General features: G+C 38.2%; 1 protein-coding gene across 1 annotated transcript in view; it reads left to right on the top strand.

Annotated features, from left to right (window-relative positions):
* Positions 1-26,745, top strand: part of LOC126090690 (prosaposin) — a 68,722-nt gene that overhangs the window by 24,390 nt on the left and 17,587 nt on the right. The window contains exons 7-12 of the mRNA XM_049907005.1: positions 9,724-9,912; positions 11,323-11,442; positions 18,240-18,414; positions 18,533-18,684; positions 18,788-18,922; positions 19,051-19,191. Coding sequence (XP_049762962.1) covers positions 9,724-9,912; positions 11,323-11,442; positions 18,240-18,414; positions 18,533-18,684; positions 18,788-18,922; positions 19,051-19,191 — 912 coding nt within the window. The remainder of the gene's footprint in view (positions 1-9,723; positions 9,913-11,322; positions 11,443-18,239; positions 18,415-18,532; positions 18,685-18,787; positions 18,923-19,050; positions 19,192-26,745) is intronic.

Raw genomic sequence — 26,745 nt, 5'->3', positions numbered from 1 at the left:
ACTGCAGATGATTTGTCTCACAGTAACTTCCTCAGTAAGGGCAGTGTTCTAGTTTATTTAACAACATGCATAATGTTTCTTGAACCAGAATCGAAGAGGCAATCAGTGAAATGGCATCACGGAAATTCACTGAAGAAGAAAAAGTTCAAAAGTGTGCATCAGCAGAGAAAGTTATGGCCAGAGTATTGTGAGATGCTGAGAGAATGATCGTGGTTGTTTTTTTGTTTTAGCAGGGCTGTACAATAAATTTCGTTAAGTACATCAAAACCCTCAAACAGCTTATGGCACATCTTCAGCAAGTTCGCCCAAAAGAAGCTGTGGCAGAGGCTCTTCTGTTGCATGACAATGCAAGGCCACATACCCACCGTCACACCACTGAAGAGATAATGAAAATTGGATGGGAAATATTCCCTCGTCACCCATACAGCCCTGACCTCACGCAATCGGACTTCCATCTGTTCAGGCTGTGAAAGCAGCTCATCACAGGATTCACATTGAAGATGAGGAGACTGTCAGAAGGTCTATGCATCAGTGGCTGCTGTAGCAGGATGTGTGTTTTACCACACTTTAATAGATGTCCTTGCTTAAAGATGGACCAAAACTGTGGGAATGAGTGGAGATTATATTGAAAAGTCTAATCATCAGTGTTGTGGTACCCAACTTAAGTTGTCGTATGAAATTCTTGACAGATGGAAAAAAAATTTAAAAAAAGAGGAATTACCACTTTTGACTGGCCCTCTTATTGCACAGTGTAAAAATGTCAACCTTAGCGCTAGTGGTTTAATCTGTGCACATAAGACAACCTTGTATTTTCCAGATGATGAATTTTGGAAAAACCCTCTCCAGTAATTGGATAAATTTGGTATGTACTTCAGAAGAATGTGAAAAATCTTTCTGCTAAGAGTAACAACTCACCAAATAATCATAAATGCACATATGTTGTTTTGTTGTTGTTGTTGTTGTGGTGGTCATCAGTCCTGAGACTGGTTTGATGCAGCTCTCCATGCTACTCTATCCTGTGCAAGCTTCTTCATCTCCCAGTATCTACTGCAACCTACATCCTTCTGAATCTGCTTAGTGTATTCATCTCTTGGTCTCCCTCTACGATTTTTACCCTCCACACTGCCCTCCAATGCTAAATTTGTGATCCCTTGATGCCTCAAAACATGTCCTATCAACTGATCCCTTCTTATAGTCAAGTTGTGCCACAAACTTCTCTTCTCCCCAATCCTATTCAATACCACCTCATTAGTTACGTGATCTACCCACCTTATCTTCAGCATTCTTTTGTAGCACCACATTTCGAAAGCTTCTATTCTCTTCTTGTCCAAACTAGTTATCGTCCATGTTTCACTTCCATACATGGCTACACTCCATACAAATACTTTCAGAAACAGACTTCCTGACACTTAAATCTGTACTCGATGTTAACAAATTCCTCTTCTTGAGAAACGCTTTCCTTGCCATTGCCAGTCTACATTTTATATCCTCTCTACTTCGACCATCATCGGTTATTTTACTCCCTAAATAGCAAAACTCCTTTACTACTTTAAGTGTCTCATTTCCTAATCCAGTTCCCTCAGCATCACCCGACTTAATTCGACTACATTCCATTATCCTCGTTTTGCTTTTGTTGATGTTCATCTTATATCCTCCTTTCAAGACACTGTCCATTCCGTTCATCTGCTCTTCCAAGTCCTTTGCTGTCTCTGACAGAATTACAATGTCATCGGCGAACCTCAAAGTTTTTACATCTTCTCCATGAATTTTAATACCTACTCCGAATTTTTCTTTTGTTTCCTTTACTGCTTGCTCAATATACAGATTGAATAACATCGGGGAGAGGCTACAACCCTGTCTTACTCCTTTCCCAACCACTGCTTCCCTTTCATGCCCCTCGACTCTTATAACTGCCATCTGGTTTCTGTACAAACTGTAAATAGCCTTTCGCTCCCTGTATTTTACTCCTGCCACCTTCAGAATTTGAAAGAGAGTATTCCAGTTAACATTGTCAAAAGCTTTCTCTAAGTCTACAAATGCTAGAAACGTAGGTTTGCCTTTTCTTAATCTTTCTTCTAAGATAAGTCGTAAGGTCAGTATTGCCTCACGTGTTCCAACATTTCTACGGAATCCAAACTGATCTTCCCCAAGGTCGGCTTCTACCAGTTTTTCCATTCGTCTGTAAAGAATTCGCGTTAGTATTTTGCAGCTGTGACTTATTAAACTGATAGTTCGGTAATTTTCACATCTGTCAACACTTGCTTTCTTTGGGATTGGAATTATTATATTCTTCTTGAAGTCTGAGGGTATTTCGCCTGTCTCATACATCGTGCTCACCAGATGGTAGAGTTTTGTCATGACTGGCTCTCCCGAGGCCATCAGTAGTTCAAATGGAATGTTGTCTACTCCCGGGGCCTTGTTTCGACTCAGGTCTTTCAGTGCTCTGTCAAACTCTTCACGCAGTATCTTATCTCCCATTTCGTCTTCATCTACATCCTCTTCCATTTCCATAATATTGTCCTCAAGTACATCGCCCTTGTATAAACCCTCTATATACTCCTTCCACCTTTCTGCCTTCCCTTCTTTGCTTAGAACTGGGTTGCCATCTGAGCTCTTGATATTCATACAAGTGGTTCTCTTCTCTCCAAAGGTTTCTTTAATTTTCCTGTAGGCAGTATCTATCTTACACCTAGTGAGACAAGCCTCTACATCCTTACATTTGTCCTCTAGCCATGCCTGCTTAGCCATTTTGCACTTCCTGTCGATATCATTTTTGAGACGTTTGTATTCCTTTTTGCCTGCTTCATTTACTGCATTTTTATATTTTCTCCTTTCATCAATTAAATTCAATATTTCTTCTGTTACCCAAGGATTTCTATTAGCCCTCGTCTTTTTACCTACTTGATCCTCTGCTGCCTTCACTGCTTCATCCCTCAGAGCTACCCATTCTTCTTCTACTGTATTTCTTTCCCCCATTCCTGTCAATTGTTCCCTTATGCTCTCCCTGAAACTCTCTACAACCTCTGGTTCTTTCAGTTTATCCAGATCCCATCTCCTTAAATTCCCACCTTTTTGCAGTTTCTTCAGTTTCAATCTGCAGTCCATAACCAATAGATTGTGGTCAGAATCCACATCTGCCCCAGGAAATGTCTTACAATTTAAAACCTGGTTCCTAAATCTCTGTCTTACCATTATATAATCTATCTGATACCTTTTAGTATCTCCAGGATTCTTCCAGGTATACAACCTTCTTTTATGATTCTTGAACCAAGTGTTGGCTATGATTAAGTTATGCTCTGTGCAAAATTCTACAAGGCGGCTTCCTCTTTCATTCCTTCCCCCCAATCCATATTCACCTACTATGCACATAAGCAAGGCTGAAATCTTCACAGCACTTTCTGATACATTAGAAATTTGTCTCTCTGAAAAGTTAATTACAGCCTAAAATTTAGCACTGAAATCACTGAATAGTTACACCAGTTGGTGTTGTGGCCATTTCATTTTTAAGTTTCATCAAGTACCACAACACTCCCATCCTCACCTGTTCCCCACTTCTAACCTTCCCCCAACCCCAGAAATCTATGTGTTTACATTTTTTGATTGAAACAAGCTCATTGATTAGATGAGATATGTTTTTCATTCTAAATGATCTATAATGAGGAGACCCTCCAGGATATAGAACATGTCAGAAAACAAGAATCCTCGACAAACATTTAAAAAGCGAAACAGATGTGCATATGTACCTCCCACAGATAGCAAATGAAATATTGCTTGTGATGTGAATAAATCAAAAAAGCTTAACACATTTTCATTTAATAGTTAACAACAAACTTGTCGCACAACGTTCAGTGTTGAGTGTACTGATGTACAATATGATACTACTTGGGCTATTGATGCCATGTGCCATCAAATAAACAATTATTTATTATGACTGCATTACCGCACGGAGTTTGTACAGAAGTACGTCATACATTATTCAGTATTGTTGGTAACATATACGCACCACTCGGTTCTGCTAAGAAATTCGTCAATGAAATTGGAATTGTTGGCCACCAATAAATCTTTTACCCTCATCTCAAACTGAACTTTAACTATTAGTAAACTGTTTTGGCTGCTGGCAATTTATTGAAAGTATTTGTGAACATATTTTTGTAACAGAGAAAGTTACTTTAAATTTTTGTGGACATGACTTGTATTTCTAGTATTGATTCCTGTAACCCGGAAGGCGTACACGATCAAAGGCAGAGCTCACTGTAATAAATTCTTACTGGAAGAGTTTTTAAAAAAAAATCTAAATTAAAATTACGGGCAGCCACTACTTGTTTTTTGCTGTTACACTGGCAGATAAAGTGTCAAGGTGATTTATGAACAGACTAAAATTATCTGCAGGTGCTAGATATACACCCACTACCATGAAATTCTGCTTCTGTCAAACATGCACTCTTATGCTGCTCTAAACAAAATTTTTGAATGTCTGTGTTCTTCAGGTTATGACAATTTCTAATGAATATGGCAACTCCTCCTTTCTCCATTTCCCATTTACAAAAGTGAGGTGTAACTTAAATCTGAACAAAAACAGTTAACACATGTATACCAGCCAGCATATGATGGGCAGAGAGGTAGATTGTCACATTGGTTTTCTGACTGTGGTCTTCCAATATTTTGATATTATAACATTGACTGAAATAATATTAAGTAAAAATAAATTTTCTGCAGATATTCTCTCTCTCTCTTCCCCCTCCCCACCCCCCCACCCCCGCCTGAATTAAGTTGATAAGTTACTTTCTGAAATCAAAGGTTTGTTTAAATCCAGATCTCTTAAAACAATATTTCTTTCTGTCCTTCCTATCCTAAAAACATGCTGCTCTGTGTCCTACAACTACTAATATTTTTCCACTCACTATATTTTCTGTTATTAGCCAAAGTAATTTAAGTTTCACTTTCTTGTTGAGGTGATGGCTATGCCCAGTACAATCCCATCTATTGACAGAATCAAGAGAACCACACCAATATGTGACCTTATAATCCAATCTCTTTTCTGACAATATTTCAAATATTCCACTCACTATAACCATAGTGTGACTTGGTGAAGTCTTTACAAAGTGATCATAAGTCCTGTCACCTGCCCCATACCAGATAAATGGTTAACAGTTACTGTTTATTTATTTCCACATGTTTCAAAGGTTTAAACTTCCATCAGGTAGATTTATTAACATTCACATGGCTTATCTGTATTGCCGCAATAGGATGCAGGTAAGACGGCAGCTGAGTGAAGTGTTGCGACGTGGCCATTTGCCTTTTCCATGCTGTCAGCACTATGCTGCCAGCAGAGTTCACTGCCAACAGTTGCATGCTTAGCAGTATTGTTTTTGTAAGAGTTTCACCATTCCAACGGATATTCTGTTCACAGAGTGAAAACTATTCATCTTATACTTAATTTCACATTTCAGTTTGCCTTTCTGAGCAGTTTCTCAACATATTTCATCATTCTCAAACTATTTTTGATCTGCTTGTTTTGATAACATTTATGCAGCTACAGTAGTAGTAGTAGTAGTAGTGCACTTTTCATCCTTACACAGTAATTACTCGGAGTTCAAGAGGCTCGTCCAAGATGGAGTAGCATGGAGAACTGCATTAGTCCAATCTTTGGACTGAAGACAACAGGAAGAGCAACAACGAGAACACAGTTCATTTTACTGAGACAAAACAGTGTTAGTGGTGGTGTTTCCCAAGTTAAGAAGCACTCCCTTGGACTTGTGATGAAGGAATTCTTGTAGTCACAAATTTTTGTACAGTTGTAGGAGGAAGTGCCACGAACAACATTCTAAAGATCCTGACCGATGTGATAAGAGCGTTGGGGTTGGGGGCAATTTAAAGATCACTTTTTATATTTTTCTTGAATAACTGAAAAACTGTGGTGTCAAACAAAAGTATTTTCCAGTGCAAAATTAATTTTGTTTAAATTTTCCACTAAAAGGTCCTATTAAAAGCAAACATTAAACTTGTACACCATGTCTATATCAAGAAATAAATTGTGTTCCTCTGGTGTAACAGGGTGGATGGTAAGGGTAATGTGTGGGATAGTCGCAGTGGAAAGGAAGTCACCAGATTTTGTTCATGAACTTCACTCCTTAATAGTTCTACAAACTGAAGAGTGAGCAGGCAATTCATCCCTCTCTCTTCCCCACTAAATGTTGAGAAGCAGCTTCTGTACAGGGTGAGTCAATAGCTGTACTGACCCACCATACTTCCAGAGGGGGGGGATCCTTCACAGTAGCTGTAGTGTCCTTAGGGGAAAGACAGCCTCCTGCACCATGAGCGCTGCTCACTTTCCAGTTGACATAGGCTGTACCTTTTACAGGCAGACTCTCTCTCCCCATCATATCCTTGCCAGTTTTCTAATGTGAGTACTTCAAGCACACACAAAAAATATTAAAAATGCAAATTTCATTAATAGGTATTCAATGTTACTCACAACATAACAATTTAGAGGTATTGATCTGTAAGTAAGGTCTTGAACTTGAAAATACAGAAAAAAAAGACATTCATTGGGGAAGTGATATCTACTTCTAAGACTGTGGTTTTTGAGTTAACTTAAACAAAAAAAATGTTAAAAAATGGACTGTTAGTGGAATTCATTAAAAACAATTTTTCAGAATTTTAAAATATGAAGTAACTGACTAGATTACAATATTTATTTTCAAAGGTTGGTCATAAAGAACATCCCCCACCCCCACCCCTGGTATTGCGCTGCTGCACATAGAAATGGATCACACATTTAATAATTGGTTTTTAACCCAGTTCATTTGAAGATAAACTTAGGTTTTATGCTGTTAAAGTAATATTTTTAAGTAGTCGCTGAATGACACAACAGGCCACAAATACTTTTAATGTTTTATTTTATTGCCATAACTGTTTTTTTGATAGAATACTATGCTGGTCTTCAGCTGGCTTATATTTTACTCTTATACAGATTTTTTCATGATACAAACTTTTTCATCAACAGCATTTCATCTGTTCCACTTTGCACAAGAATGTTTGGGTATATAGTTCCACGTTATATAAGTTGTTTCATTAATAAAAATATGCAAAAATTCTTGCATTTTTTTATATGTGATGGAAAAATACTTATGTTCACTTTCAAATGTTCCAGCAGACGGCTATTTTGTTGTGGTCTGTGTGGTTTTCTAACTCGATGTACACTGATGAGCCAAAACATTATGAGCACCTACTTGAAAGCATGTTGGTCCACTTCTGAAATGCAATTCAGAAGTGATCCTGTATTCCATGATTTGACAAGTACTTGATAGGTTTGCAGAGGTTTGTGGCACCAGATGCCTATGCATACTTCCCATAATTCATGCATGGTTCGTTTGGAGGCTTGGAGCTTGTGCCCGCTAGTACCCCAGTTAGGTTTCATTGAATTCAGGTAAGCTGACATAAACATGAGTTCACTCTCGTGCTTCTCAAACCATTGCAGCAGACAGTTGCCTTGTGGAGATGCCATCACTGTTGAGGAAGACGTCAAGTGTACACAGCTGTCATGGTGCCTTCGATGACTACGATAGGTCCCGTGGAAGTCCAGGTGAATGTCCCCCATAATATAATACTGCTACCACCAGCCAGCATCCGTGGTGCGCCTCGTGTTTCGGGCAGCTGTTTGCCAGATGATGGCATATCTGGACCCAACCATTGACCTGATTAAACAATAAATGGGATTAATCTGACCAGGCAACTTGATTCCATTGATTCGTGGTCCAATCTCGATGATCCCGTGCCCACTGTAATCCGAATTGACGATGTTGTTAGATCAACATGGGAGCACGTAGGGATCCTCTGCTGTGGAACACCGTGTTCAGCACTGTATGCTGAGTGGTGTGCTCCAAAACACTTGTGCTTCTGCCAACATTATTTTGTCATCGGATCTGTCACAGTTCGCCGCATTTCTTGCTTTAGAGAGTGGGGAAGTCTCTGAGCCCTATCTTGTGTGGTAAGGTATGGATGTTCCACTTGTCGTCGCCTACTTGTGGTTTCAGCATTCTTCAACCTCTTTCCGCAGATGCTCATGACAATAGCATGTGAACAGCTGAATGTATTATTCTAAATGAGCAGCTGAAACCAGCCAATAAACATTTTCTAAATAACTTCCTTGGGCTGCTAACAGAAGTTACACACAAATGCACCCCTAAGTCACACTACTGCAGTTTAAGATAACCGGTATATAATTGAATAAAGATGAACTATCATGCTGAACAAATATCTTGCTCTCGTCCCACCCTCCAACTTTTTAATTTTGTATTTCCTGCAATTAACTTATGAACTTTAATAATAATTAAATATCTGTATATGTAAATGTATGTACACATGTCTACTTCACAATATGCAGTTGGTTGACTTTGAAGTATTTTGTCAATAAATTCCATTGATAGTAGTAAAAAAATCTTACTAAAACAATTTGTCCTAGTGCCTTTTAATAAGTAGTTCACTCTTAAGAGTGCAGACATTTTTCTAGTATCAACATGCTACATTTTGCGTATCCTATACATCACTTTTGCTCTTTTTACCTCCCGAGTTGATATTTAATGAAAAGTGTCTTTGCATCTTTGCTTAATGATAATCTTTGCATTGTAAACAAAAAAATCAAGTTTATAGCACAGTGCTCAACACTCATTTTAAGAATATTACGAAGTGTGCCACAGTAATTTATTTACATTATGTGTGTTTTGTGGAATTCAAGAACATACACATCAAGCTAGAAAACCACATGGACCACAACAGAATAAATCGCCATCTACTGGAAGGTATATAAGGGACTGCTACCACTTTGCACAATATATAAAAGAATTCAAGCACTTTAGCATGTTTTTATTAATGAAACAACTTATAAAATGTCACTAAATACTCAAATATTCTTGTGCGGTGTGGAGCAGACGAAATGCTGTTGATCAAAACATCTGTGTAATGAAAAATATTAGCATCTGAAGGTGGGGTGGTAGCCAGAAACTGGTTGTGGCAATAAAATAAAAAATTTGAAAAGTATTTGCGGTTGGTTGCATCATTCACTACTGTTAATAGCTTCGGAGTTCACAAGATCCAATGTGGATAAAACCATAATTTAAATAATCGGCGACTTTTTTTCCATCCTTAAAACATAGGAAACTATTATTCGTACAGAAGAAAGGAACAGAATCCTTTTTGTAGAAAATTTGTATAGTGTAATTGTGTACTGGGAACATTTTTGCTGGAAAACAGTTTTAGAGTTCATTACCTCTAAATGCCCACCCCAACCCCTCACCACAGTATGCACATTGCGTCAGTCAGGTTTTTTAGTATGTTGTTCATGGCATTTCCTCCTATCACTGTACTAAAATGGCTAAACAATTTTTTCTTCTCCTAAGTTTCCTTCATTGTCTCAACTAATGCATTGCTCTTATCTTAATATCCTCCGCATTGTTTGTGTAGTGCTCCTTAAAAGATCCATAGTGTTACACAACCAATGGTTCTCCCATTTGCGGATGATGGTGCAATCTACATGTCAGATACATAGATAAGGTCAAATTCTGAATATCTCCACAGTCTTTTGTACTTTTGCATGAATTGGTACATCAATGGTAAAGACAAAAAGCTGTATTGTATGTAAGATTAGCATAAAATTGGCTTGTATTCTGTTGTCATTACTCAGTATTACATACTGTTTTAATTTTGATCAATTTATTTAATCAGGATAATGTTGAACTGACAATTGAGTCCTCAGTTGGAGTCGTGACGGCAAATAAAGATGACCTGCCATGTGATTTTTGTGAACAACTTATTATTCACTTGAGAGATGTGTTAATTGCTAACACAACTGAAGCTGAATTTAAAATGGTTCTTCGTGGACTCTGCAAACAGACGGGACCTTTTGCTGAGGAAGTAAGTAAATAATATTCTTCTGCAGTTTTATAAAAATATAAATTTAAGTACTGACCTTCTCAGTTTTAGAATGCAGACATCTTGCATTAAACTGCATTAGATAAAAACTATTGAAAATGAAGTGCAGTGTCTGATTTTTGTATGCCATAATGCAGTGTACTGAGTTGATTCCCAACAAAAATCAGTACCTAATGTTGTTAAGACAAGCAAAATCAGTTATATGTGCATAACATAATATACATATAAAAAACAAAGATGCTGTGACTTACGAAACGAGAAAGCACTGGTACATAGACACAATAAAGACACACAAACGAATTTCAAGCTTTTGCAACCCAAGGTTGCTTCATCAGGAAAGAGGGAAGGAGAGGGAAAGACGAAAGGATGTGGGTTTTAAGGGAGAGGGCGAGAAGTCCTTCCAATCCCGGGAACGGAAAGACTTACTTAAGGGGGAAAAAAGGACAGGTACGCCCACACGCGTGCACACGCACATATATACAGACACAGGCAGACATATGTAAAGGCAAAGAGGTTGGGCAGAGATGTCACTCGAGGTGGAAGTACAGGGGCAAAGATGTTGTTGAATGATAAGTGATGTACGAGGGGCGGCAACTTGAAAACACATTTTTTGCAAATTTGATCATAAATAGTAAGACCGAGGTAATAGCAGGAACAAAAATAAAATTTATATTAGGAAAGTAAGAGGTCTTATACCCCTTTCTGGTTGCAGAAAGAGAGGATAATTGTAATTCTAGTATAAGCATGTAAGTTTTTGTCCACTCAGATTCGTAGAAAAATTTCAGTAGTCAAGAAGATACTAAAAAGCTGTGGTCACAATTTGCTGTGGAGACCTTGTGATCAGTGGCTTAGTGACAAATGTGTCTATGTAAAATATTTTAAAGCATTGATGAACAAGAGAAAGATAGCTAGACAAATCTCATGGCTATTACATGTGTACTCGTGCTGCTGGATGTTTCTGGTCTTATGTCTGTTACCGTTCATATTCCTTTTTACTTCCAATCTGTTCTATCACTTGTCTTCTTCATGAATGATCTACAGAATGCAGGTACCAGTAAGTAGTTTGATGTAAGATTTGTGGCACTGAGATAAAGGGAAGTTTGGTTGACTGTAAAGAGATCAAAGTTATCATTGTTGGGGACAGGTTTACTCACTTATTACAGGTATCTTCATCCAGTTTCACCCGGTGTAGAATTATTAACGATTCAATACAGGATTAACACAAAAAACACCTGCGTAAACCAACAATAATGGAAGCTGTCTTGAATAAAATCCTGTTCTCGGAGTTCTTGAAGTCTGTACATTTATCTAATATTTTATCACTTGTGAACCATTCATATTGTACAGTTATATTAATGTTTATAAATTGATTCTTTGGTTTGAATTTTTCAGTGTCTCACAATTGTTGACGAATATTACGGAGCAATTTACAACTTCCTTGTAGAAAGTTTGGTTCCAAAAGATGTGTGCAGTGTTATGGGATTATGCCCTAAGCCTGAAAATGCAGGAAAGGTAAGATAGATTTACTATAGTTTCACATATGCAAAGTTAGAGAAAAATTGCAATACCAACATTTTTTGGTCAATGTAAGCCATATTGGCTCCAATGGCACATAACTCTGATGAAAATTCTCCCCCTCCTCCTTCCTTGCACTGTCTGCTTATCTAAATTACTAGACTGGATTTCTCAAGTACTAATTTCTCTTTCTTCCAAGGATTCAAATTCAATTTCCCGGAGCATTTGTTGCACTTCCGTACTGCCTGTACCAACCTCTTCAGGTCCTAGCAGCACTTCTCGGAATTCATTCCACGTCTGTTGTCAGACATACTTGACAAGAACTCGAAACACTGGAACAGTATTCTATTTCATACCACTACATATTGTTATCCGTAAACGTTTATACTGTATGACATGCTCAAGATGTTCACAACTAATCTTTTAATCAAATACTATGCAGTTCTTTGTCTTTGTTGTAGGCATTGTCTAACACTGATCCACATTTAAGGAGAGCTGCCATTCTTTGTATCAAGTGGAAAATTTTGTCTGTCTTTCTGAATTTCCTTACAATCATCAAATGATGATACTTTCCTGTACACAATGGCATTGTCAACGAGTTACCTTACAGTGCTGCTTGATCTTATCTGACAAAGTATTTATGTTTATTGAAACATTTAAAGGTCATATCACACTTCCTTTGGGCTCGGCCAATGTATTTTCATTTCTGTGGAACATTGACCATGCAGTACAACAAACTTGGTTATCTTAATGAAATATTCACAGAGCCAGTCACACATTTCTGAAGATACTCCGCATGATTGTGTCTTCGTCAATATTAGATGCTGTGCGACAGTGTCAAACGTCCTACGTAAATCGAGAAATATGGTATTAGTGTTCAGTTGACTCTGATGTTTGAAAAATGTTATGTATGAATAAAGCATGCTGTGTTTCGCACAAGTGGTTTTTTCTGAATCTGTACTAATTCTTGGAGACAAGTGTTACCTCCAGCCCCCCCCCCCCCCCCCCCCCCCCCCCCCAACACACACGGGAACATTATAATGTTTGAACTTAGAATACATTCGTATTATGTAAGACATCAGTGGTACTGGTCTGTAATTTTGTGCATCTGATTTATTACCCCCCCCCCCTTTTTTTTCTTTTTTTTAAATTGGAGGAATCTGTGCTCTTTACCAGTGACACAGGACTGTTTGCTGTGCAAGTGGTTCTCAAAAGATATGAGCTAGGAAAGAAGCCAGTTCTACTGCATATTCAGTGTTTGGGGCCTAGTGCCTTTCTCACTTTAAGTAGTGTTCGTTGTTTCTCAATGCCAGGAGTGCTAATATTTGTAATTGCTCATTGATAGGTATGTGCAACAATCTGACATTGATTTGGTAACATAATCTTATGCAAATAAATCTGTAAGTGAGAAATTTAAGATTTCTGCCATCTGTAGTTTAGACATTAGGTGGCTTCACAGAAGATGGAATCGAAGGTTTTGATCGACTCGATGACTTTACATATAACAGAAACTTGATGGTATTTTCTGATAAGTCTTTTTTCAGCGTCTGACTAAGAGTTATTGTAGAACTTGCTCAGATCCTTTACTAAAAGTGCCCAAGTTGCTATTAACTTTGCTGTATCACTAACCTTGCGATTTGTATTATAACGAATATGTAGTTCTCTTTTCACAATTCTCTACAAATGGTGCCATCAAACCAGGGTGGGTCTTTGCTGACTTCAATTACTTTACTTGGAACCTAGTTGAGTAATTGCTGGCAAAAGTCTTGTAACCCTCAAAATGCATAATTTTCAGGAGAGAAGAAAAAGAGTGAAATGTTTGTGAATGCTTATCTGCCTTTGGTAATCAGCTGAAATGAGGCCACTACTTATTAATTTAAAATACGTTTGACAGTGTGCAGCTTTTAAATAAAGACAATAGAGGTGATCGTTGGACATCAATGTGAATGATGGGTAATGGGTCCCCATTGTGTGGATAGGCTAATCAAGCTAATTATCACAGATAAAACTGTTGTGTTGCTTTTTACCCCTACAAAGTTTTTCAAAGTTAACAGTTTTCAAGTAGTTCTGAATCTTGTGGCACAGAAGTACTGTTTGAGAATCTGAGGGTATGTTTGTTCAAATGTAATCCATTATCTTGTATTTTGGATTTTCGCAGATTTGGTTTTCAGTAGTGCTCAGATCAGTGAAATATTCTCGCTGCATGTAACAAACCAGAAACAAGTTGTTTGGTCTTGCAATTACTATTGCCTGATCCCATTCAGATGGTTCATACACAAGGTCAGTCTTCTTGTTTTTATCAATTACCGCAGAACCTGAAATCGCAAGGGAAAAAGCCGTGCCCTGTTAGAAATTTTTGCTCCACAGATGTAAAGTACTGGAAGTTCAACAGATATTGATACAAAATAATAGTTTCCCTGTTGTTGTTTTGTCTTGTGCAATGATCTGACCACAGCTCTAAAATTCTTTAATCGCTTGATTCTAGTGCTGAAAATTCAGAGGTTGAAAACTTACGGAGGCAAGAGGTAATTTCTGGTGATTCCTGTCTGCCTACATTTTCAGGCCATACCCACATTCATATCTTGTCATCAATGTTACAAATTGATTGACTGCAAGTTGACAGCTGATACAGATTGAATACTGCAGGAAAGTAAGAGTAGGACAGAACAGTACATGCTGTAGAACTGTCCATATGGCAACATAAGTTTCAGTCTTTGATTATTGTGGGTCTCATTCTGCAGCATCAAATACGCTGCTTCTGCCCAAGAATGGTGCCGTTTGCTGACTTCTTCAATATTCTTTCTTTCCGTTTCATTTACAGTGTTAACTGAAGGAACAGTCTTTCACAATACCCACATGAATCTGACGTGGTATGTGGTACCCCAAAGCTAAATCATATTCTCCCACGAAAATCTCTCTGTATGTTCTTTCACTGCATTGTATTGTAGGATTCTCTGCATTGTAATTTAGGATTGTCTTCTTTAAAGAGTTGATTAAGTTTATTAACATTCAAATCAGAACTCCGGCAGAGCATTTCATTCTTATGTGCCAAATAGTGTCTTCCTTGTGCTGGTAGCATCTCATGTGGTTCGTTATCAAATCCTACAGGTCATTATGTAGTTTGCTCAGATGATTCTCGTGCATACTGTTTCTGCCTTCAATTGATATGACATTTTTGCACCCACCTTGTCAGCAGGGATTTTCCCAGACACCGGGGTTTTTTTTTTTTTTTTTTTTTTAAATCATGAACCAAATGTGGTTGTCCTGGATTCTGCTTGTATTTCTTCTCATTCCTGTACCAGTCATTATAATTTTATAATTCTAGGAATTTTTCAGTGTTTCAGTTTTCAGTTAAATTTTTGTAGTTTTGAGTGGTAAAAAGTGATACTCAAAGAATTTAATGTTAATCCAATAATGCAGCAATGAAACATAAACTGAAGAATAAAACTTCACTTGCAAAGAAAACTCGCCATTTCCACCAACAAAACACAGAGCACACACAGGCACCTGCCGACAGCAAAATGTGTCAAAGCCTTTAGGGCAAAGACCATACAACACTTCATAACAATAAACTGTATTCGATGAGCATGATGCCACAGCTGTTTACACTTCTAAAGAACCCCTCACAGCGATCCATCGCATGAGCAACCAGTCAGTTGGGAGATCACACTTGTATTGGCAAATCGCAGCGATTGGTCACTGATCGCAAGTTGCATGGAAATGCCAGGCAATCTGAAGGATTGCACTTGATCCATGCACACAATATGGTTGCCTGGATGGTTGGCAGTGATGTGTGGCAATATGGCTGCGATGTTTCTCTATTTGTCGCACCTGGTTGCACCGTTCTGTTTCACTTCACGTGCCTTGAGTAGGAAATTTACATTAGAATTTAAAGTTACCAAGGGTCAATGAAGTACTTTGTGAATTGAAAGTCAGAGATGCCATTTTTATTAAGAAGTAATACAAAATACACCCTTCGATTTCAAAATGGTTAGCATTTTGAAGCATGTACTATAGACATAGAATTGATGGCAAAATCATAGTAAATCATGGTACTATGGGCTCCCACTTACCATTTTGAGTTATTTATGAAATAAATACATGCATTATTGGAGTTCTTAACTTCTGAATGGAATGACATACATATCTATTCTAATGTTAAAGAGGACAATTTAATTTAAATGTTCATTATAAATCTTCTCAAATCCCTTATATCATATAACGCAGTTCATAACAAGAGTTACGTAATCAGTAGTGCTGCTACTAACGTCATCTCTATAGGCACATCAAGTAAATTGTGTAAATACGTGCAGTTAATTATGAGACTATTAGCCCTCAATTTGTTTTTATTCATTAAGTGTAAAACAAATTGTATTGGCTCACTGGAAATATGTACACAACCCATTTGGCACCAGTGAAAAATGTAATAGATTCTGTAAAATAATGTACATGTTCCAAGAAAAGAGTTTAAAAACAAGTTTAATAAAATATAATTCTTATTTATTTTAAATCTGTTTTGCAAGTATTCCTGTGATACGGAAATCAACTACCACTGCTGTTAAACAAAGCAGTTCATTTCCAGTAGGAGAATTTGTCAACACAGTGACGTTCGTAATACTGATTGAAATTGCTTGGCAAATTCCTTGTTTGTGGGATGTCAGTGCAAGTGACCAATTACAGGCGATACCGAATTCAACGGATCACTACAAACAGTCAGTCACATGTGGGACCCTTAATACCTAATGGAAAAATATTGTGAATGGTGGTTTTGAGAAGCGGTATTATCAAAGTAAATTTCCTTTTATGTAAAATGAATTATGTTACGTGCGAAAATGAGGGATGAACTCCTTAAATCACAAGTCATTTGACTCTCATTCAAAACTTAACATTTTGAGACCAGCGACATAAAGAAATTTGACCCAGGAAATAAGCCATTTATGTCATCATTTAAAATTTTATTGGCACATTAGTGTTTTATGTATCTTAGTGTAACACAGGCTAAAAAAAATAAATATTTATAGTGAAAGATTAGCTTTTCTTGTAGCTGTACTGTAAGTATAATAATTTAAACCATTAATTTTTTCTGATTGTATCTTCATGCAACTTAACAGTGATGATACTATTGGCTGACTGCATCACATGTCTTATGCTCTGAATATCTGGTGTCATTGGCTGACTGCATCACATGACATGGACTATGATTGGCTGATAAAAACACGTTGCAATTTGTTTCAGTGCTTCAGAAGCTCCTGCGCTATTTTGGTGGAATTTGTGTTTATACTTCCAAAATGCAATTGCCCCTCCCACCCCACTGGGTTTCATTTGCTAAAGTACCGGGAAGTTCTACGCTGGTGCATAAAACCTGTACCATTCAAAAGATTGATAAGTTTAGCAGCTCTGAGGGAAAGTACATTGTCACTTAATATAGGAAAAAATGTATTTTCACGTGGGAAAAGTGCATTTTCACATGAAAAAGTGTATTTTTAACCAGGAAATCCAAGAAAAATTTGTGAATTCTTCTTTGTTGAGAGGTGTATATTTAGTATACATTCCTGGGACTGGGAGTTCGTTTCTTTCTTTATACATGGGATATGCAACCATGTAACAGAGTATAGAGAACATGATATCACTGAAACCATGTTTTGTAAGTAAATAGCAGTTGGAACATTAGACATTCTCATTATTTAGATATATTGTAGGCATTCTCTTTAGTAGATTTGTTGCCTCTTCGAAGTGTTGCCCCAATTAAATGCTGTCTGTGGTTCACCTACCCCACAGCATTTTCTATGTGATGGTTCCAATTGTAATTGTAGTCCCTAGCTGTTTAGTTCAACCTTCAGTTTGTACGAGTCACCATGTAACTGAAATTTAACAGATTACTTTTTTAATACGTACCGGGATGCTCTCTTACTACTTATTGTTACAGTTCAATTTTCACTTTTCGTACCATAAGGATATCATGTCTAAATTATTTTGCAATTGGTTTTGATCTCCTGACTACTTCACTACACAGTAAAAGAAAGCATCACCTGCAAACAATCCAAAGAAGCTGCTCAAATTGTCTCCTAAATCGCTTGTATAGAAGAGGAGCAGGAGAGGGCATATGACACTCAGTGAGATTTCAAAGTTACTATGAACTGTGACTTTTCTGACAGGAAATCACGAATCCAGTTGCACAACTGCAACGATTCTCTACAGGCATGCAATTTACTTCAAAACCAGTTGTGAGGAATGGTGTCAAAAGCCTTCTGCAAATATGGAAGCATGGAGTAAAGTTGAGATTGTGTCAGTATCACACATTACTTCACGTGATTAAAGAGCCAGTTTTATTTCACAAGGATGATATTTCCTCTGAGTCTGTGCTGACTGTGTTTCAATAGTTAGTTTCCTTTCAGGTGTTGACAGCACTAGGTTATTACGTTAATGTTGACATATGTATTTATAATTTGGAGTATTTTCTTTCTTTCACTAGATTCGGCTTTTGAAACTTTTATTTCTAATGACTTTTCCTTGTTGGAATACAGATACATGCAATGTTGTTGTTAATTCATACAATGTAAGCTTTCACGGCCGGTACTGTCTTCACTTAAAACTTCCGGGCTGATAGGCCGTGGTGAAAGTATAAAACTGTCTCCTGATGTTTCGTCTCCGACTGCGGGAGACATCCTCGGAGGTAAAGTGGTCTCCCGCAGTCGGGTTTTATACTTCGACCACGGCCTATCAGCCCAGAAGTTTTAAGTGATTGTTGTTAATTGTTATTTTCGTATACTTGAAGATATGTTCAAACTTCACAGGGACCACTCTGGCCACTTCTTCCGTTTAAAACTGCTCAAAAATTACAATACGCTTCTGCGGATGATGAACCAGTTATAGTGCCACTTACTCCTTTACAATCAGCTCAGCCCATCATTGGACAAGATGAAGCAAACAGTTACAAACAACTCCATCGTGTTCCTTTGGAAAAGAATGGTAATGGCCCTTGCCATTCTGGGAATGGTATCACACACATAATATATAAATAAGGAATCTTAAGCCACTGTGTTTTGAAGTGGTTTTTTTTTTAAGTAGTTTGTTTCATGTGTTTCAGATGTGAAAGTATCTCATCTAGAAGTGAATCAGCTGCCTATTGATAGGATGGTGCTTCAAACAGCAAACACAGTTCAAAACCGTCAGCTCTGTGAATTCTGTGAATTATTTTTACACTATTTGCAACAGGTTCTGACAACACCTTCCACTGAGGTTTGTAACAGTTCTGATGCTGCTGATAGCTGATTCATGCTAGAAGTTGTAGAGAGCAAAGAAATAACAAATGTTTGTCTTATTTACAAATATTTTTTTACAGGCCCAAATTGAGCGTGCTGTTAAGAAAGCATGTTCCGAGCTACCAAAAGAATTTGAAGATCAGTGCAGAGACTTTGTGCAGAATTATGGTGATGCTGCAATCGCTCTCCTTGCACAGGAGATTGACCCATCTCAGGTAAATGGATAACATTTGTGACACACAAGGGTTTTCTCTGTATGCAAGATGTTACAAATTCATCGAACTCTGTGTAGCTGAATTTTTATTTGTGCTAGTTTTACTGAAATTGAAATTTATTAAAACAGGTGTGCCCAAGATTAGGAATATGCCCTTCAGAGAAGGCATTAATTGATCTTTCAAATGTTGTATATGACAAGCCTTCATGTCCATTGTGTCTTCTTGCTGTGCAGGATCTCCAGAACACACTGAAAAATAACAAGACTGAGGTAAGTAGCATCGCTAAACAGTATTTAAGTACTGCTGCATAATGAGATAACCTAGGAAATTACTTAATCTTGTAGAGTTCAGTTAGTTATGTGACAGGCCATATTCGTGATACACAATGTTGTGTAATTTCTTAATTGAAAACATTTACTTACAGTCTTGTGCTTTTCTTCAGAATAAGTAACTACAAAGTAAAACATCAAATCTGTTTCTAAATACACTTCTACTAGCTACTAGAAATTCTATATCTGCTTGGATTCTCAAATCCTTTTGTAGCTGTGAATTTTGCTACTCTCCGTGTTGGATTTTTCACTCTCAAAGTGAATAAATGTTTGCATTATCACCTTTTGTACATTGAATACATAGTGGTTCATAATGAAAATATTCAAAATATGCTACCTTCCTGATTTGTATGGCAAAAGTAACTGCCATAAGCTTTTTCCAGTTAAAAACAGCTATTCCTGAAAATATTAACTGGACGCGTTACGTATTTTCAAAACTTGGAATTTGTACAAAAACTGTTGATCACTTTCAGAAGATCATTATTTACTAGCTAAATTCTCAGCTTTGTTGCTTTCACATCATTACCTATTTTCTTTGTTGATACTTCTCTCCCACGTTGACAACAATACTACAGTCTGTACATCAAAACAAAAACCCTAATAGTTAAAGTGGTGCCGAGCACAGTTGCTCTTAGTGTCCACCACAACCTATCACATAATGTGACCTAGTATGTCTCTATGGCAGAGCATAAATGTTGCCACACATCTGTAGCAAACCATTGTTTTCAGTCACCTACATTCAGTGTAACCACCAGCCTTTTTTGTTTCACAATGAAAAGAAAACTTTCACAACATGAAGTGTAGTACCACCTGCAAAATAGATGATGGATCATTGAAATAAAATAAGAGCAGTAATGGACACATCAGGTTGAACCCTGTGGAACAACATCTTGGTCCATGGACATGTGACATCAATCTGTTTGTTACTTAAGCAGCTAGTGTAGCTTTCTGCAATGCATTTTGACAGGCATAACCAGCTTAGTGAATGTATAAATAGCTCACAGTAGAAGGGCGTTTATAAATTAACTTTTTTAATATCCGTTATTACTCAGATTAGAGACAACCAATGGAAAAACTGTTGGAAAAATTTGTAAGCAGAGAGTATGGCCACTATGCCTCAATCAAAAATGAGTAAGAAGAGTATGGGCAGGGCTGTGGTATTGGTTCACATTTGTATGTGCACACAACAGGGTTGCGACAGCAACAGCTAGGTATTTATGTTTTAGGTTTATTCATGTGCTGCCTGTTAACTTAAAGTATTGTTTGCTTAACAGAATTGTTAGACTTACCACTTTCTGTGCACTTTCACAACTAGTTTAGAGAATTATGTCACCTAAAGTACATGTTGCACGCAATGAAAATGATATGCAAATGTTGGGTCATGACCGCATACCTCATCAGCAACTAGTACCTGAACAACAGAGTGACAAACAGATGTGAACAGAATGGGAGGCATCAACAATCTCATCTCTGGGCGTTACTGTGGTAGCTATCCAGTAAAAAACTGTCAACAACTTTGTTGTTCAGATCCTTGTATAGTGATTACTGTTTGTGCAGTTGCCCTCCTGTCAGTCAGGGATGAGGGGTTGTCAGTTGGGGTGGATAAGGGAAGAAAGGAGATAGGAAGGATGGCCGATTGCTCAGAGGGGGATGGTAGGCCTAAGAGATGGGAATACTGGAGAGGAAAGGCAGCAGGTGTTGGGGTAGGATTGCAGCACACAGCACCGTAACCAGATAGTGGGGAGTGGTTTGGGAAGGACTGACGGAACGGAGGAAGTGGAGATTGATGAAGAGGGTGTGGGTGCAGAGGGCTGGTAGAGATTAAGGCCAGGAAGTGACGAAGAAAGTGTTGCAAGTATAAGGCCCACCTACATATTCAAAAAAGATGGTGCTGCAGGAAGTATCAAGATGGCACATGTTATGAAGCAGCCATTGAAATAGAATATTTTATGCTCAGCAGTGTGTTCTGTCACAAAGTGGCCATATTCGTTTGGGGGGACAGTTGGTTGGTGGCCATGACCTTGTAAAATGTTGCACAAAAATTGCAGCAGTGTTGGTATATAATATGGCTGCTTTTACAGGTGACCCTGCCTCTGATGTGATAGGATAAGACTGTAAAGGGACTGGAGTGGGATATGCTTGTGTAATTTGGACAGGTCTTGCACATTGGTTTTCCACAGATATAAGACCCATATGGAAAGTGGTTGTATTATGTAGGTAGGTTGGACAGCAGAATACTTCCCTTAGGAGGGATAGGAAGTATTGTGGGTGGGACGTCTCCCATTTCTGAGTATGAGGATAGGTAGTTGAAGCCCTGGCAAAGGATGTGGCTCAGTTGTTCCGTAGGAGTGGTAGGGATTAGGAGTGTGAGGATATGGCACAGGAAATTTGTTTCAAGACTAGGTCTGGGGAGGAGTGCTGGTATCTGAAGGGCTGAGTCAGACCTTGAGCATACTAAGCAAGGGAAGTATTGCCGCTGCAGATGCAGTGTCCAGTGGTGGCCAGGGTAGATCTAAGGGATTTTGTTGGTGTGACAGGAACGACAGCAGTCAGAATAAAGGTGTTGTTGAGTTGGTCTGACATTGACATGGGCATGGATGGAGCCATCAAGAGAAGTAGGGAAGTAGTAAACACCCAGGAAGGTGGCAGTTGGACTGAGGACCAGGTGAAGAAAATGGTGTGTGTGTGTGTGTGTGTGTGTGTGTGTGTGTGTGTGTGTGGCTTTAGGGTAGGGTGTCTTTATCTGTGATTCTACATCATGAAGATTTCATAAGTGAGCCATATTAGGGGTCTCGGAGGCTATTAACGTGGTTTCCTGTAGGTGACCTGTAAACACATTTGTAAAGGACGTTGCCATGCTACTGGCTGTGTTGCAGATTCGCTTATAATCTTACCTTTGAAGGAGAATTAATTATGCGTGAGGCTTCAATTAGATATGTAAGGAATGGGCTGGTGGATTTGGAGTCTGAAGGACGCTGGAAGATCGTGATTGAACTTGGTGTTGATCTGAAGTTTAATAGGAGTGAAACTTCTGTAATATATACATTCTTCGTGGATAGGTTGAAACAGGGTGTGGAATATGTTTAGTTTCTGGATTTTGTGGAATATTTGGAGTGAGTTTTACAGATTTGGCAGATAGAAAAGCCCAGCAAAGCGGAGTCTGGGCTATGAGTGGTTGATTTGTGGGGGAGGGGGTGGTGCTTCACTGGGGTAGAAGGGGTGTAGTGGTGCTCTGATGCAGTAATTGGGTGTCGACAAATTTGATCATTTTTGAGGTGGTGTCTGAAGTACTATTTCAGGTGTTGGAGAGCAAGTGTGTCCATTTGGGAGATATGGTTTAGGTCACTGGGTTTCACAGAAACAGTATTGCAGCTTAGGTGGTACAGAGATGCCATCATGAATATTTGTTTCTGTTGTATTGTGTTATTGAGGGATAAGAGATTGGTGGCATCTGTAAATTTGAAGGTCGTTTTGAAGCAAACTTTTATAGTTAGGCAGTCGTGGGATTCCCTGACGTAGGCAGCATTTAAGGAACAGGCAGAGACCATCAGCCATGTAGTCATTATGATTAGTAACCACTGTGATGACACCTTTGTGTAAAGGATGGGTGATAAGGTCTCAATTAGTTTTCAGTTTACGGTCAGTTGTGTGTTCCGTAGAAGTGATGTTGGACTCAGTGGGGCAGATATAGGAGAGGAAGGTGAGGCCAGGTTAGATTTAAGAAAGTTCTGAAAGATAAGGAGGGGATGACTGGATGGAAGGGGAGGAGGATCACATTGAAGGGAGATTGAAACGGTTTTAAACAAGGTTTTATGTGTAATTTTGGTTAGCTTTTGTCAGTGGGTTGCGTGGAAAAGAAATGTTTCTACTGCAGAGAACAGGTAAAGGAAAGAAGATCCTTGTATAAGTTTGAGGCTGAAGGTGAGGCTTTCAGAAAGCACTCGGTCTTCTGTAGTGGCCAGAGTGCTGCCTGAATAGTTGAAAACAATGTTACAGGATGGGTTTTCAGAAGTAGTGGGTTTCATAGAGGGTGGAGAAAGGTTTTGGGGATAAGGTAGGCAGAGTAAGACAGCAAGGTGTGGCCAGGGAGCCGCGACGAGCTGATGTAGTTGGATGAGAGTGGTAGGCTCTTTTCTTGACTACTCTTAATCCCATGTGGGCATAGGACAGGAGTATCTAGGACAGCTTCCTCAGGTGGTGCTGGAAATTCTGTTTCAACTGTTCAGGGACAAGAGTCTCTACTACAGTAATAGAATTATGGAAGTTGTAAGCAGAGTAAAGGGATTATGTGGAAGGAGTGGAGGCTGTCGAGTTTGCTTCAAGCTTGGATTGTAAGGTTATGAAGAACCAGATAAATGAGAGTGAGGGACTGATGGAATTGGAAAACATGAAGAGTCTTGTGGTAGGATTGGTAACAGCCTGAGGTAATTTTAAATGTAAGCCCATTACTTGGGATTCCATGTGCCAGACAGGTTTTTAGACAGAAACGTATGCTTAGTTTTGCTAGGGCAAAAGAGTTTTTGGAACTGACAAAGAGCAGGGATTCTATCTCTTAGTAACATACAGGTACACTTTCAGTTTTTGCAATATGTGTTGGTTCAGATATAATGTGTATCAAACAGGCACAAGTAAAATAAGAGGGAAATAGTAATTAATAGACAGTGTGGTCAATTACAAATACAGTAATACCTCAACTTTCACCTACTGTTTTATGCAAATCTGGACTAATGCGCTTCATATGTTTGAGTGCCATGCACCTCTATTCCCCTGTGCTGCCAGCACAGTGTTCAGCTTATGACAGGTTCAAGTTTGTTTTGTGCAGTACTGTTTTATCCATGGAGCTGGCACTATTGATAGGTATTAACTATGTTATCCAAATGAAGCAGAACTGATTTATTTGCATAAAAATGAAAAAAAGATAATTATCATCCTAGGAATCTAAACTTAATATTGTCAAAGACTTCAATGCAAAAATTAGAATTTGTGAAAAATGCAAAGAAGGTTGATGTACTGGAATAAACAGTCAGATAAACCATCAAAGGCAAAGAAAAAATTAATGAAGCTGAGAAAAATACTCAATCTTTGGATTCAAGTGTCATTCATAAAGTCTTGGTATTATTGCTCAAATGAGAACAATGTTAATATTATAGGCTGATAATCAAGTTAGAGTAGAAAAAAAAATTTCCTGTTGATCACAACAAAGTGTGCTTTAATGCTAAGTTGATTTTTGAGATACTTAAAAAAGCAGCTGGGGAGGCAGCCAAAGATGGAAGTTTTAAAGCTAATAATGGTTGGTGTAACCAATTCAAAAATTGTCATAGCAGAAAATGGAGATTCAGCAAGTGGTAGTAAAGAGACTGGGTTACTCTATCCCAAGAAAATAAAGGTGATGGTACAAGAAGGTGGCCATGCCACCCAAACTATGTTCACCATAGATAAAACTGGTCTGTTCTGGAAGAAGATGCCTAAAAAAAAATTTTTTTCACATAAAGAGATAACCTTTCCAGGTTTCAAAGCCTCCAAAGATGGATTGACAGTGGTGGTTGGTGCAAATGCAACTGGTGATTATAAATTGAAACCTCTCGTAGTTTAGTGCTCAGAAAATCAAAGGGCTGTAAAAAAATAATCCAATGCTGCATGCCACTGTATGTTGCATGACAAAGGGTATCCTGTACCAGTAGTAGTACTTTTCTTTCCCATTCCTCTCACAAGTAGAGTGATGGAAAAACAACAGTATGTATGCCTCCATATGAGCGCTAATCTCTCTGATCTTACCGTCATGGTTCTTATGCAAAATGTACATGAGTGGAAATACAGTTTTTCTGCAGTCAGCATCAGATGCTGGTTCTCTAAATTTTATCAGTAGTGCTCTTCCAAAAAGAATGTTGCCTTCCCTCAAGTGATTTTCATTTGAATTCCCAAAGCATCTATGTAGTACTTGTGTGTTTCAACCTAGCAGTGTGATGTCCTTAGTTTAGTTAGGTTTAAGTAGTTCTAAGTCTAGGGGACTGATGACCTCGGATGTTAAGTCTCATAGTGCTTAGAGCCATTTTTTGAAACTACCAGTGACAAATCTAGCAGCCCACTTCTGAATTGCTTCAATGTTTCCCTTTAATCAGACCTGATGCAGATACCAAACATTCAAACTGTACTCAACAATGGATCATGCTAGCATCCTATATGCAATCTCCTTTACAGATGAACCACACTTTCATAAAATTCTCCCAGTAAACCAAAGTCGACCATTCATCTGTGTTGATATAACTATGTCATGTAGGATCCTACTAATGCTCTACTCGACCATTATGAGTGTGTTTCTCCTACTCATTTGCATTAACTACGTTTAGAGCTATCTGCCATTTATTATACCACCTAGTAATTTTGTCAAAGTCATCTTGTATCCTCCTACAGTCACTCACTAACAACACTTCCCATGCACCACAGCACGAGCAGCATACAGCTGCAGACTGCTGCTTACCCTGTCTACCAAATCATTTACGTGTATAGAAAAGAACAGCAGTCCAGTCGTGCTCCTCTGGGGTGCTCTTGATGGTACCCTTGTCTCTGAGGAACACATTCCATTGAGGAAAACACACTGGGTTTTGTTACTTAAGAGGTCGTCAAGCGTCTCACATACCTGGTAATCTTATTGTGTATGCTTGTATCTTCATTCCCATTACAACAATTTGAGAATCGAATGTTAAAGCTTGGGGGACAGTTTCCCTTTTTGAGGACTGGTTTGGTCTTCAATTCAGGTATGAAGTCAAACGTTGTTGCTAGTTGAAACAAATAGCATTTAATGTGATGCTATTAATCGACGACAAATCGGGTCAACCTTCTGTTACTCTAATTTTGACCCATGTGTGAAAGTTGTATTTTTGCAAACGAATACAATTGGCTTGTTTCAACCAATGGACCAGGGAGTCATTAAAAGTTTTAAACTGTAAAACAGAAGACGACTGCTTGCTTATGAAGCTATGAGACAAAACAATGAGCTCTCTATTAAAGACTTTTGGAAGTAATTCAAAGTTTTAGACACTGTGCAAATTATTGGACAGTCTTGGAATGAAATTTCTCAAACTTTAAATGGCATCTGGATTCCCCCCACCAATACTCAAATCCAGGGGGAATCAGCACATGATCCTGATCAAATTGGTAATGTGATTGAAGAAGTGGTTGGTCTTGCCAGACAACAAAATGTGGAGATGGATGGTATGACATTAAAGAACTGCTGGGTTCCCACAATCAGGAGCTAACAATTGATGAGCTTGTAGAAATACATAAGCAAGAGCAAACCATTGAATAACCTGATTCTTTAAACCCATTTCAATCAGAAGATCACATGATGGTTGCAAATTTGACATTCATTTGAAAAATGGTTACATATTTTAGAAAAAAAAAGGGCTCAACAAAATTCAAATTTCGGATCCAAAACAGAATAAAATATTTGTCGGCGTGCCAAAAGCAAAATATTGCATGAGAAGAGAGAGAGAG

The sequence above is a fragment of the Schistocerca cancellata genome, chromosome 1, assembly GCF_023864275.1.
Source record: "Schistocerca cancellata isolate TAMUIC-IGC-003103 chromosome 1, iqSchCanc2.1, whole genome shotgun sequence".
NCBI classification, from domain to species: domain Eukaryota; kingdom Metazoa; phylum Arthropoda; class Insecta; order Orthoptera; family Acrididae; genus Schistocerca; species Schistocerca cancellata.
This window is presented reverse-complemented; position numbering and strand designations above follow the sequence as displayed.